This window comes from Rhagoletis zephyria, unplaced genomic scaffold, assembly GCF_001687245.7.
Source record: "Rhagoletis zephyria isolate East Lansing unplaced genomic scaffold, Rhagoletis_zephyria_1.1 Rzeph_scaffold_14173, whole genome shotgun sequence".
Taxonomy (NCBI): domain Eukaryota; kingdom Metazoa; phylum Arthropoda; class Insecta; order Diptera; family Tephritidae; genus Rhagoletis; species Rhagoletis zephyria.
This window is the reverse complement of record NW_016171242.1, coordinates 1-14,700: the sequence shown is the minus strand read 5'-3', so window position 1 is coordinate 14,700 and position 14,700 is coordinate 1. Positions and strand designations below refer to the sequence as shown.

General features: G+C 34.0%; 1 protein-coding gene across 2 annotated transcripts; it reads left to right on the top strand.

Annotated features, from left to right (window-relative positions):
• Positions 1-31: 31 nt before the first annotated feature.
• LOC108378476 (sodium channel protein Nach-like) lies at positions 32-9,476 on the top strand. 2 transcript variants are annotated; one of them, XM_017634771.1, is made up of 12 exons: positions 32-321; positions 398-495; positions 2,076-2,187; positions 2,247-2,400; positions 3,307-3,452; positions 3,550-3,631; positions 3,753-3,892; positions 3,956-4,098; positions 4,762-4,900; positions 4,995-5,205; positions 8,802-9,047; positions 9,109-9,476. In XM_017634771.1, exons 1-12 carry the CDS (start codon positions 164-166, stop codon positions 9,208-9,210), a joined length of 1,731 nt encoding a protein of 576 aa, XP_017490260.1. In that variant the 5' UTR covers positions 32-163; the 3' UTR covers positions 9,211-9,476. The 2 variants fall into 2 exon arrangements, with proteins under 2 accessions (XP_017490260.1, XP_017490261.1); XM_017634772.1 differs by having other exon boundaries at positions 301-325.
• The last annotated feature ends 5,224 nt before the right edge of the window (positions 9,477-14,700 follow it).

Below are 14,700 nucleotides of genomic sequence, written 5' to 3'. Positions count from 1 at the left end.
GACCGATTTCGATGGAGTTTATACGGAAATTTTGGCAATTATTCTTGACAACAATGCACTTTCTTTGAGAACGACATGCACTACATAGTAGTATATATGTACATACATATGTACACACGTATATTCGTAAGTGAATTATGCGAATGGCAATTCTAAAACAAAAATGTCGAAAAAGAACGTCAGAGAATGGGCGAGAAAGTTTGCCGAAACGTTGATAATCTTTCGACGTAGTTTAATTTTTCAAACCAAAGAATTTTTTCAAAATTCCACCTTACATGGTGTACGTTACATAGCCGAGTCCGGACGTCCGGTGGGTGAAAAGTAGGTGAATGTTTATTAAATTCACTAAGAGATTGATGAGAACTTAAAGGAAGGCATAAATCGTTTTTCTTTTTAGATTTATGTGGTTTTGCTTTACATCAATTGGAGCTGTGACTGCTTTAGTGATTATTATGAGTTTATGGGAGAAGTTTCAGACAAATCCCACCATTACGGGTGAGTACAAAAATTAAAAAAGCATATGTAAATAATAGGTATGTATGTAGATGTAGAAGTGCAACATAGATTGTTTTCTGAAAACCACTTACATAAATTTAAAATATTTTTTTCTTCTGAAAATATGTAGTGATAGAAGAGCTAAGTTGAAAAAGTTGCACAATGAATACTGCGCCGTACAATCCTGAGTCTAACGTATTTTTGCAAGAAAATTTCGAAAAAAAATTCATATTTTTTGGCTCATCCTAGGAGTCGCCTTTTTACACTTTTCGCTGACACCTTTGTTCAACAATTTTTTTTTTTATAGTTGTACTAGAATAATCAAAACACTTGCCCTGCAAAAGTTAAATGATTCTTGGAGAGCTTTAATGTACTGGCATTAAGGTGATATGAACTGAGATCTGATAGGTAAGTACTAGAGGTGGTACTCGTGGTCAATGAAAAAAATATCTCCTAAAGACAAACACATCGACTGTAAATGCAAAAAATCACAAAATGTTACCTCTACGTTCGGCAAAAAAAAAAAATTCTGGATTTTCTTCAAATCGAAATACTTCCTTAGCAAAAGTTTAATGATGCATCAATTTTCTGATATTAGGGTGTTACGTTAGGTGGTAGGAAGTGAGATCTGGTGGGCAATTACTTGAGATCAATGAACTTAGAAACATATTTAATTGTCTCCTCAAGACCAAAATATCAAAATATCATACTCTAAGATCCGACTATACTTTCTAAAGATATGGCGAATAATCTGAAAAGAAGACCCCTACGACCCCTACAAAAAATAAAAAACAAAATAATAATATTTTCGAAATAGCCTTGTCGATTAATCCATGTTAAATTAACCAATGGTTATAAGCGACCATGTTTGATTTGGATGAATTTTGGTCAGAACTTTTTTTATCATATAACAAAGTTCTGCCTCAGAAAATTTATTTTTTTTTTGAAAGTTGTGCAAAATTCTAAATTTCACTGTTTTCAGGATTTTGCGATTTAAAACGTTCAAAATTTTTAAATTAAAAATATCTAAAAAGCAAAAACTTGAATAAAATGCAGTTCAAGTTTTTTGATACAATACCTGTTTTTTCCTCAGACATGTAAATATATATTTTTAAACTTTTAAAAAACTATAAATTAAGTTATTTTAAACAATTTTTATTTCATTTAAAATTACTTTTAATTTATAGTTTACAAAAAAAAAATTTAAGTTCAAAAATTCAGTGAGAGATATTGTATAAAAAAAGTTTTCCAAACATTTATTTACATATTCTTGTAGTTTTGAGATTATTTTGTTTTTTAATATATTTGTGACAAAACTGCCTACTCATAATATTCCTAACAAATCTAATTAAAGTGCTCGAACTTAAATAATTAAAATTAAATAATAAAGAAATGAAATGAAAGAACATGTCCATATGTTGGTGGCGTATAATTGTGTTAAGCACTATATATATATATATATGTACTATTACCACAAAATATTAAAATTTTCATCATAACAAATATAAAAATTTAATAATTGCTCTTCATACGCGTAAAAATCTTTACTCACAAGAATCTCTTATTATTTTTTAACTTAGGCTTGGACACCGATTTCCATAACCAAAATGTTGTTTTCCCCACCACTATTGTTTGTCCGGAAATACCTTTTGATCATGACAAGGCCTATGATTTTGCGTACAGAACACTATCGTAAGTAGAAAGTTTAAGTCCATTTCAATTAAGTTTTCATTTGTCATTTCTTTTTACAGGAATTATGACCATCCAACAGCCACCATGATCGCGCCGTTTTTAGAGCTTTTGACCTCTTTGAACTTTGATAACATCAATGAAGCTAATGCACTGGCGCAGGCGATCCCAGAAAATGTATTAAAGGAAATGAATTTGAGAGAAGCAGCATTTAAGGTGCATACATTTGTATAATATATACATATAGAATCACATACATACGTACATATGTAGGTATGTATGTACACAACACATCTTTAACTCAGTTTTCCTAAAAATATTTTAATGCATAATCCGACTAGCCATGATTTCTAGCTTGTCTATAGAAACCTTTAAACCAAGTATGAACGCATTTGATTTACGTTGAACGATTTATATTTACGCTGATGATTGTGAACGGGGCTTAATTTCTAAAGGAAAATGAAATGATTTTAATGTGAACTTAAGAATGCTTCCGAAAACAAGAGAGTGTTCGAATATCCTTGATGAATTATTCAATATTGAAAAGTAGACGCAAGCAGTCTAAAAGCCTGATTATGGCAACTTAACGTAACCTGGAACTTAGAAAATCCAAATGAAAAAGACTTCGGTTGTCCAAACATCCATTTAAGAGAATTTTTTAGTAACAACCTCTAAGCAACGTTAAGTTGCCATAATGAGACCTTAACGGCGCAGGGTCAAAGAAATGTACAGGGTGTGGCAAAGAATGTCATCCCAGTACCCAATATTTTTAACGCGTCGCCGATGATGTGTGTGGTCTCGAAGTGTCATGATAGAGCACAGCCTTCTAATCTCACCACACTGAGAGCCATAACCTTACACTGAGGAAGTTCTGCTTTTGAGAAACTTGAGGTGAATAATCTCGTCGAAACAAAGGCGTTTCCGTTCCACATTGTTTAGTTGTAAAATAGTTTTTTTTATTAATCCTTCAGGGTCAAATTCACAGTGCGTAGTTAACTGAGAATCGGCAGTAAACCGCAGATTTTCAGTACAAAAGTCTGCCCCCATGCTTCACTTTACTTATTTTCGGGGGATTGTCATACTATAGTAACCATACATTCATATAATTTTTTTCGCGCACAGGCTCGCATCAGCTGTGAGAGTACTCTGACCGAGTGCAAGTATCGTGATGAGCCTATACCCTGCTGTACCCACTTTGATACCGTCTATACTGAGCATGGGATGTGTTTTGCCTTTAATAGCCGTTTCAAGTCAGAGACGAAAGAAGAGTAGGTATTAACAAAAATAAATGTATGTGCGTAATAATATATGTATATATGTTTATATGTGTGTGTCTTATATTTTTATTAAACCTCGCATTGTAAGTGTCAGTGGCGCTGCACCGCATGATCTCTATGAAACGGATAAGAAATGGGCTTTGTTCTTTATACCAAATGGAACCGCAAATGTAAGTATGTACTTCGTTATGCACATTAGATAGTTGTGTCTATTAACGATTAATATTTCAGTCAAAAATCTCTTACTTACTTATAACTCACGCCTATTTTTTTTTTTTCTTTTTCGACAAGGTCTTTATTTTTTCAAATGAGGAATATTTTGGTCGCGATTTTAATGCACAAATCGAATGGGAAGATAATCAGAAGGTGGAAGCAAGAATCTCTAAAAAGAATACCTACACCACAGATGATGCTAGACAGCTTACAATCGGGTAAGCAAAAGAAAAAAGGTATAAAGTGAATTCTAATTAAACACACTGCTGCTGAAATTGCAGTCAACGGAAGTGCATATTTTATGACGAGGTCAAATTGCAGTACTTCCCAGAAGGTTACACATTCTCATCCTGCATGACAGAGTGTCGGATGAAAAGAGCAATCAAACTCTGTAAATGCAATCCACCATTTTATAAGCCAATACGTAAGTTTTTTGAGTTAGATAAATTAATTAATACATTCATTTGTACATATGTATGTAGGTATGTNAAGAACAGTATTTTTTTTTTGAAGTAGGTTAATCGTTTGGGGAAATACATTTTTTCGTAAAATTGCTTATAAAACCATTAAATGAAATATTTTTGATAGAATACGTGTATTTCCCTTCAGAGTTCTTAAAAAAATAAAATTATGGTGAATATTTAGTTTGAAAATTTTACTAACTATTTTTTCATAGCCGATGATCTTATCTCTTAAATACAAAAATGTGTATTTTATGTATTTTTTACTACAACACGCATGTTATAAAAAAAAAGTTAGTAAAATTTTAAAGTTAAATATGCATCATAATTTAATTGTTTGAAGATCTCTGCGAGGAACTAAACTTATTCCATCAAAAACATTTGATTTTAAAGGTTTTATAACAATAATGGTTTTATTCAATACATGTAAGACTTCAAGGCGGCACTGTTAAATATTAACCGATTTCAAAAGAAAAAATATACGGGTCTCCTTATTATCGTTATTTTTCAGTTCTGGGCGTGGTAGCGTGAAAATTCCAAAAGCTTGATTTTCCTATGTAATTTGTGGACCACCCTAATGTGCATATATTTCAAAGCTAAATTATTGCCGCTCATTTTCTTTTTAGCAAATGCTCCCATGTGTGGCGTATCCCATTTTTCATGCTTGGAAAAGTATAAAGTTAACATTACAAGTATAAAGAACTGTATGCATTGCGAATTAAGTTGCTCAAAAACTGTTTTCAATATTGAGAAGTTGATTAAGAGGTATGTGTGTGTGTATGGACAATTTATTTTGTACAATCTACGCTTTTCAAACAATCTCTCGATCTCTCCTTTCTATCTAAATTTTTTTTTTCAGCACGGAAAAGAACGACGATGACGGTGTTTTAGTGGAATTTCTTACTTGGCCCATTATACGTTATAAGCGTGAGGTACTCTTTGGTTGGGTTGATCTATTGGTCTCCTTTGGCGGCATAGCCAGTTTGTTTCTTGGATTCTCGCTGCTATCGGGTGTGGAAATTATTTATTATTTTACATTACGCGCTTGCTGCATGGTCTACAAAAATAGGGTAAGATCTCATCCATACATACATACGTACAAATATATGTATGTATATACATACAAAAATCAGTAGGCTTTCCTGCTTAAGCGGCGCACAGTGCCTTAAAACTGGAAAATTGATATCAAAACAGCGTGTAGACGTAGCGTAGTGATTTTAAATGTTATAAAAAATTTTCCCTAAAATTTAAATTTTTTATTATTAAAAATCAACCCAAACTTGCACTTTATTCTACTAAAATTTAAAATGATATAAAATTGCATGTCCTTAATTTTACTAAAATTTAAAAAAAAAATCATTTTAGAGAAAATTTGTTTACAAAATTTCAAACTTTTCTTGTGCATTTTCTTTCGTTTTGGCGAATCTTAATTGTTTTCAACTAGTTTTCATTACGGAACAATCTTTAACAAGAAGAAGAGAATCCGAGCTGCGTTTAGTACACCTCAATGTGATTAAGCGCAAGTAAGACTCCATGACTTACCATGATGACCACTGAGGTGTAGAAAATCTGTAGGATTATTCTCCTTCAGAGTATCCTATTGGCCCATCTCTCTTTTATCTCTAGAGAAAAAAACTCCTGAAGTGCTTCAGACTCAAGCGGTAACTGCACTTTTTTATGAACATAATCGCAGATAATTATGTACTACCTACTGGTTATCAGATTTCGACAGGAGGTGGATGGAAACTGTTGAGGAATGCCTGCACCTTCTTCTAAGCAAACACTAGGGATGGGTAAATTCGATATTCGAATTTTAAACGAATTTTAGCTCCAAAATGGCGAATTTTTGAAATCGAACTTTGTGTTGCTAAAATTCGGATAAAATCGAATTTTTCTAGAAAAAATCGAATTTCATCTCTCTTTCCAAAAAATCAACCTTCAACTTTCTTCTTTCCAGCCAATTTTGCCATCACTGTATGTGGCACTCCATTTTTCTTAGGGATGCAAGTAAAAAAATACATGTTTTTCGATCTGATGCATTGAGACAAAAAATCTGTGCCAATAAGGAACTGTTAATCCTTACTCAAATTAAAAAAAATTTTTGTAAAAAACTAATTTTTTTTGTTGATTTTTTATTTTAAATTTTTAGAGGCTTTTACGTTGGTAGCATGAAGCGTTTGCCTGAGAAGACCCCTAGTAAAATTTTCCGGAGAATAATTTTCTAGAATATATCAATCCTCTAACGACCTTAAGAAATTTCACTTCAAAAAATTTTTGGAAAATTCGAATTGAATCGAATTTGCACCACCAAATTTCGAATCGAATAATCGAATGGCTGGGCAATGTTCGAAATTCGGAAAAAATCGAATTTCAACCCTCCACTACCCATCCCTATCACACACTCTCCAGGTGCCACCGATCAGGCGCTGAATAAGGAACTCATAGAAAAGAGTGAGGTAGTTAGTTACAGCTGAAAAATTAATTTGGGCCATGTAGCCCTTTAAACCATATAAAACCCTTGGTCCAAAGAGCGTTTCACCGACTCAACTGGATATGTCGTATTCATAAGGCTCGGAAAACCTCTCACACTAATCCCAAAAATTTAAGACCGATAATTATATGCTTATTCCAACTCGGGATATTGAATCCTATATAAGGGCATCTGCCGCAAACAAAGTTATAAGCTCAGCACGCCTTTATGAAAGGAAGTCCTCTGAAACAGCGTTGCACAAAGTCAGGTCTCACATTAAGAAATCCTTAATGATAAAGTAGTACACACTGATAGCGTTCCGGGACATCGAGTGTGCTTTCAACAATATTACGCCTATGGCAATTACGACGGCTTAACGAACCTGAACAGCGACTTAGAGCTAGTCTAATTCATAAGCTAACTGTTAATAGGCAGAGTCGTTCGAGGGAAGCAAAGCTGAATAGATGTGTTAGTAGGGTAACTACGCAGTATGTAATCCTCCCTCTCTCTCTCTGTTGACGTCCTTGAAGTGTTTGTGAGTGAAAATTGTCCACAAACCCTGCACTAACTAAGATTGTTTGAAAGTTGAACGAAAAGAAAAACTGGCATGGCTCCTTTTCACATGGAAATCCTCCCTGTAATGAGCAATAGGACTAGGGTCAGGTGAATCCATTAAATACTTAGGAATGATTAGTACCAGACAAAAAGTTAAGACGGGCACAAAATATACAAGAAACACGGTCACGAAATCAACGGTAGCCCTCTACAACTGTAAGGCTGCAATTGAAGGGAGCTAGGGGCTGCTCCCAAACGTCATGCTTGTCATGTTGTTAGTCCTATTTTGCTCTACGGGGTAGAGGTCTGGTGGCCAAGCCGCAACAAGAAAAAGTGTAAAGAACTTCATTACTCTGCATTTGTGGGCTCTATGCCAATGTGGCCAGATCCACAGTTCTAACTGTAAATTACGGTTTTTTATACAAGCTTTTCGAAATTGCCAATTTTAACGAATAAATTAAAATTTCTCTTTCGGTTTTTCGTAAGTCAACTTTTGAGATAAATAGGGGACCATGAAGGAGCAGCTTTCTCTTATTTGAAACATTATTTTAGCTGTTATTTACAATCCAGATCGCCACAGAAAATGTGGAAAAAAATGTTCCCAAATCAATTTGAATAAAACCAGAACTAGAAATTCCAGCACTATCCGGTATTTTAAGCAGGGGCCGAGAACAAAAAGTAGGAACGAAACTAAGTTTCGTTCTTGTAGTTTTGTTCACCAAGATCGCTTAAAAACCAAATTAAAATGAGAACAAAACCTTCGGCAATGTTTTCACAAAAATGAATGTGAGAACAAAACTATCGAGAACATTCTCAACGAGAATTATATATGAACAAAACCCTGTAGAATGTTCCTAAAGAGAACAAAGTGCGAACAATACTTTCGGGAACATTTTTAAGAGAACAAAACGGGAACAAAAGTCTAAAGAACTTTCTCTCGAAGAACCATCGCGAATTTTCCGGTAGAGAACGAAACTGGGACAAATCTTCTCAGAACTATTCGCGAAGAATGAAAGCGAGAACAACATATTTCTCATAGCGTTCCATTAGTTTGAAATGTTTGAATACTAAAATTAGACAACAAAGAACTGAAAGATAACTGTGCAAATTAAGCCAACGAAAGACTTAAGACCCGAACTTTTCTTTCACAGAAAATAAAAAAAATGTTCCATAAATGAACAGTTCACCCTAATGGTGAACGATGTCGAAGTTGAAATGAGCCACCTTTCCTCTGGCTTAGAATTACCAATCATGGTTTTCACTGAAACGATGTTTCACCTTTTGTTCTAATTTTGTTTCCATTCAAAGTGGTCTCAGTACTTTTGTTCCCGTTTGGTTCTTTTGTGAGAACGTTCTTGACATTACATTTTGTTCTAATGCAGAACTAAACCGAAACCGAAACGCTTTTTCGGTCCCTGATTTTAAGTAGGAAAACGGCTCCATTCGGTGGTTTGAGTAGGAGGGTTTCGCGATCCGCGTGGTACCTCAATAGGTCAAAAAATATGGATCTAGGTGTGCTGTTGTGGCCACTATCAGCCACTTCAACCTAAACTAACCTCTAGCCTATGCCGGGTATAAATTTTTCATTTGAATTTGCATCTTTAAATAATTTAAATGTTTATGATTTTTTGTAAATTCCAGCAAGAACTATATGAAATCGAGGAGGAAATCAAACGTCGCCCGCCACCCGCAATCGATCTCTCACTACGTATTAAGCCTTATGTTTCAAAAACTCATCAACCTCTTGGGAACAAGGATGATACCCTAACTCATAATAACTTAAATAGCAATGAAAAAAATATCAACATGAACAACAAACGTAATAACTTCATTATGAATGCCACACAAAATGACAAGGAACTTAATAGGCGACGTAAGGCCGATAAGGTATGTTTCTATAAGAAAGTAGATCCCTATGAAATAATAAATTAATTAATAAAACTATCAGGACTATACCGGTTATTCGAAAGCACTCTACAAATCAAAGAAAATTATACCGCAGTACACGGATTCTAACAGCGACTGGCAATATGGACAATATCTACCATGAATTAAATAAGTATAAAAAAAATATATAAAAAGCTGCAATTGATATTACGATATCAGAAAACAAAAAAAAAATATTTGATAATGCATATATACCAAATCACTTTGAACATTAATAGTAATCTCTAAGATAAGAAAAGCAAAAAAAAAAATAACAAGTGTATCGCTATTAAATAGGTCGACATGGTTATTTGGACGTCATTGATATACATATTCAACTTTTAATACCTACAAATAAAGTTATTTATAGAAACGTTGCACTTGAAAAATGAAACAATAATGTTATTTATACTCAAATAAATATTTTAATTTAAAAATATATAAAAATTACAGCACTTCACCATTTCAATGAGATGATAGAAGTACGTACATACTAGGGATGCCAATTCCGGGATCCCGGTGTTTTAGAGATCACAAAAATTCCGGGATTTGCTTGCATTAATCCCGAGAACCCGAAAAATTAAAAAACATAGCGGGATAGCGAGATTACTTAAAAAATATCCCGAAATCCCGGGATCTCATTTATCCGCATATTTTGACATCCCTAGTACATACATACACTTTTAAGTTCATGCAATTTTTCCACTGAATAGGCCAGTGTAGCTACTTGAAGTGTTCTCTAAATTATAATAAAATTTAATTAATTTTAATTTTTTTTTTAATTTAAATGAATAAAAAATTTGAAACCTGATTAACCACAAAAACAGAAAAATTGGAATTTGCAACCCCTCGCTTTTGATAACTGCTAACCTCCTCTTTTTCATAATAGCGCCCGCTGCTGCTTTCGTGTTCAAAACATAGATGTCGTCCCAGTAGCTGAACAAAGAAGAAACGAAATAAATACAACATTCTGTTGTTGGAATGTGAAGGAAACGGTAAAACAGACGTTGGAGATAAGAGTGGGTAACTCAGCAAATTTATAGGAGTTGACTCAATGACTCCAACTCACTTTAAGGAGTCAGCTCATTCAACTAACTCATTTGACTCTTTGTATGTTACACTCATTCGTATCGTAGACTCGTTTTGAGGCATAGATGCGGTATAGCGGCCGTTGAGATAAAACAAAACTTTAAAGTGGGCGTGGTCAGCTCCTTTCTACTGATTTGAAAGGTGTAATTTTTTTTGTGTGCAAATTAATAGGGCGGTGCTAGGGGGAGGGTAAAGGTGGAATTTTCAATATTTTCAAAAGCTTATATTTCGAAACCTATTGTACCGAATTTCAAAATGTGGATATGGTTGGAAAGGCAATTGATTTGATATGCACATCTTTATATATCTTACATACATACATATTTCGAGAAAAACTAAAAAAAAAACGAAATTATAAGAATTTGTGAGATTTGACATAACACCCGCAATACAAAATACATGTGGTTGTTGTTGTTGTATTCTTGCCACCACCTTGTATAAATTCGCCTCGTGCAAAAACAAAATGCAAGACTTTGCCATGCTAAACACTGTGGCGAAGCGAGAGAGTTATATGGACAAATATGAGCCACTATGATTCAATTGATTCATGTGAGCCCTACGGCATCAACTGAGTTACTGAGTTACATTTTTTTTGGACAGGGAGTCTGAGTTACCGATTCACTTATAGGAATCAACTCAATAACTCAACTCTGAGTTGAGTTACCCACCTCTAGTTGGAGAAGCTAAAAAAAAATTCTACTTGAAATAAAGTGAAATTTTAAAGAAATTTGATTTATTTACAAATTGAGAAAAACTGCGCCTAAGAAAATAAATTTATTGGAATCTGAAAGCTTCGGAAATATTGAACGATAAGTGTTAAGAGAATAGCGATTCTGCATTTTGGCTGGTTGGCAATTTCTTATTTTTTTACCACACAAATTGTGAAACTTCGCGGAGCTCAGTGGCATTTTGCTTGTTAATTAATAACAGCACCGAAAGCTGGTTAAATTCAATTCGCGTAAGCGTTAAGTAAAAACACTCACTGTGGAATTGCGCATAAATACATATATCGTGTGCAAATCGGTGAGAAAATTATAAAGGAATCGACGCCTATCAGCCAGGGGTAAACGAGGAACGGAGATGCCCTTTTATGGACTATATGTGCCTGGAAAGGAAGGTAAACAAATTAAAACATTTGATTTTACTTTGAAGTTATGCGAAAAAAGTTTTAGAAAACTGAAAATGGACGTGAGGATATTTTTTGTGCATTTTATAAGGTTAGGTTCAAAAAGTCCCACACAGCAACTTGTAAATATGTATGTAGGTACGTGTGTTTCCAACGAATTCATCTATAAATATTAATGTAAATAATAAGTATACATATCTATGTACCCTTGCAGTTCATTGCTCCTCGGTAATATTTATTTTATTATTACTGCCCGGACAATTCAACCATATTTGTTGTGATGGAATCATCTTTGCATATACCGATCGGAAAGGTGCAGGCATTATTACAACTTCAGTTAAAATCTTCACAGTTTATTTGCAAAGTACAGACAGTAAATTACTGATAAATGAACAATGTACAAAATTTTTCAACCAAGTCACATTAAACAAGATACCACTGAAGAACATAAAACAAAATACATCGTATTGAAACAAATTTTACCTACAAATTAGTTGTCACTTTGTCACTTTTACCTTATTGAATATATACCTACTGATTGTTGTTGTAACAGCATACAAATCGCCCAAAGAATTTTTGGCAAGTGATGCTGGAGTAACAATCCTGTAAAACCTATTTTATTTTAAAACGGCTCTCCCTTTTATGCCCAGGTATCTATATCTCTTATATCTAAATATCGATACTTTGGTATGAATGAATAAGGTTTGATGTCAGGAGCTTCCGGTGAGCAACTCTCATTTTTGGGACAAATGTCAGTTACGAGGTTTTGCGGAACCAAGATACCTACTCGGGTTTTGTATTTTAAATGACGATTTGAACGTTAATCTTGGTTGTTCCGGTTACGTACACCCGACTGTCGTGGGAACGATTATGTACTGATCTTCCCTAGCGTTGTCGTAGGTGGTCCTGCGGTCTTGAATGCAGTCCATGGAGAAAAAAGAATGGGTCATTGAATTACTTAGTATTTACCCTTTGAAGTTAAAAAGGTGGGAGGTGTCATGTCCTTAATTTTATTTTTTTACCAGCCTCAAACTAACCTGCAATCCAACCTTATAGAAATGCAAAATAAAACTTTAATGGATACTTAACCGTGAGTAGCCATGCGATCGATTTTAGTCACTAACTGCACTGTTAATGTATCTGTAAAAAAGTGAAAAGAAAGAATGTTTTGTACTTTCCCAGAAAAGCAGGTGCAATGAATATGTTTTCATTGTCTGGGAAATCTTGCCACTAACATACATACATATGTATATACGTACTATGCATATGTGTACATACCTATAGAAATGTAAATAAGAATCGCAATTTGTTTTGTTTGAAAATTTGAAATTGTAAATCGATGGCTGAATGAAAGATCGATCCATCTGGGCAGCCAATTCGAAAACGCCCTATCTCAGACAACTTTTAAAGAATGCCCTTCCCCCGGATTTTGATTGAAGGACGCTCTATTTCAGAATTTGAAGAACGCCCCATAACAGAATTCTTCACAAAAACGCCCTATCTCAAACGAAAGTACATAGAAAATGCGCTGAGATAGAGCGTTTTAGAATCGGCAGCTGAGATAGGGCGTTTTCGACCCAATTCTGAGATAGGGCGTTTTTCAATAAAATTCTAAATTAGGGCGTTCTTCAACCAAATTCTGAAATTGGCCGTTGTTGAAAATTTTTCTAAGATAGGGCGTTTTCAGACTGCCAGCCGAGGTAGGTCGATCTTCCACTCAGCCATCGAAATACAAATATATTCAGCTAATTTGCTTATGAAAATTAGTTTTTATTAAACTAAATTTTTCATTGTCATACTCGCTTTACAATAATGGCTGCATTTCTTTATTCATTCTGAACGTTTTGAAGATTGGATTATCCGGAATGTATAAAGAAACGCAGCCAATATGTTCATATACATATATTTTTTATTTATCGAGTTTATTGCTCCTTATCAGAACAAAAAAAATATACCGCGATTGAGAATAAAGTAATATTTATGTATGTCAGTAAGCAAGAAAGCTTTCACAAGAGACATAAAATAAAAGGCACATTAAAAATAGACTTTTGTTGGATGCATAAAATAATGGCATTATTTTTTTTTTTTTATAATCGTAGTTTTCTAATTTTTAATGTAAAATATGAATGGTCTATCAAACATTTAAGCAATTGTTGTTGGTGTATAATAAGTGTTCATATCTCAGTTCGTATGGTAACGCCTTGCACATGACACCAATTGTCGGAAAGCGCACCCTAAAATATCAAAGATGGTATCCTCACAGATATACCTCAAATACTTGAATTACAATAAATATTCAGTACCATACATATGTACATAATAAACTACAGGAAAAATGCTATTTGTTTACATACAACTTATTTCGGTTGCTTTTTCTAAGCCCTGCCGATTAGAAAACTGAGTGTGTTCAATAAGCGTAACATGGAGATGACGTGATGAAATGCTAATTAATGACGAAGAGGCGCGCCGCCGTACACAATTACTACAATATCTCCACAACTACATACTTTTGTTTTCGGTTTTGCGACAAGCGGAAAAGTCTATTATGGAAAAATATAGAATTCGTAGTAATGAAAATATACATATAAGTAAATAGCATCTTTGTAAATTAGAGCACAAAATAACTACATGAACAGATTTGGCCTTCACTGCGGATGCTAGCCTGCCCGCTAAAACCATTTTTTTTGAAATATCATCGAATGAAATATGTGGAAAGCTATTATGTTTACTCAGTTTGGATGAACGTAAAACCAGACATAAAAATATCAAACCCCAAATGCCCTTAACGCCTATAATTAACAAGTCGTTGACGCGTATTTGTTTATGCTATCCGTCATAAGTTTAATGTTTTTGTTTTGGCTCTTCCTTCTTTACTTATGGCTCAACTATACATATTTCCATACAATACATGTATAGGAAACATTCTAATCTCGCACCTGCTTTTCGCTCGCTTACACTATGTATACGATTTTCAAAATTGTTGAATGAAAGCGGTCGGCACAATTTTCCCATTCGATTGGCCGCGCTTACGTATGCGGCAATTCGAAATTTTTGAAAAATTGCCAACATTCGGAAGTGTCGTAAAAAAACACGCGATTTTTGTGTTGCATACTAGCGAAAAAAAAATATACTTTTCGTTTGTATGACATAATTTTTCAACATTGCTTATTAAAAATGAGTGAAATGCAGTTGTACATTGCGTGCCATGACCTACAAATGTGCATTCATATGTACATATCGTCTTTTAAAGTACAAAACCGCGTAACAAGAAAATGCAAAACCTCGCCAAGATTTTGTAGGTGAGAGTAAAGCTAGTCCTATTTCAAAACGGTTCTCTATTTTATCCGTATTTATCTCTTCTTCTTATGTCTAAGAATCGATATTTTAGTATAAATGGAT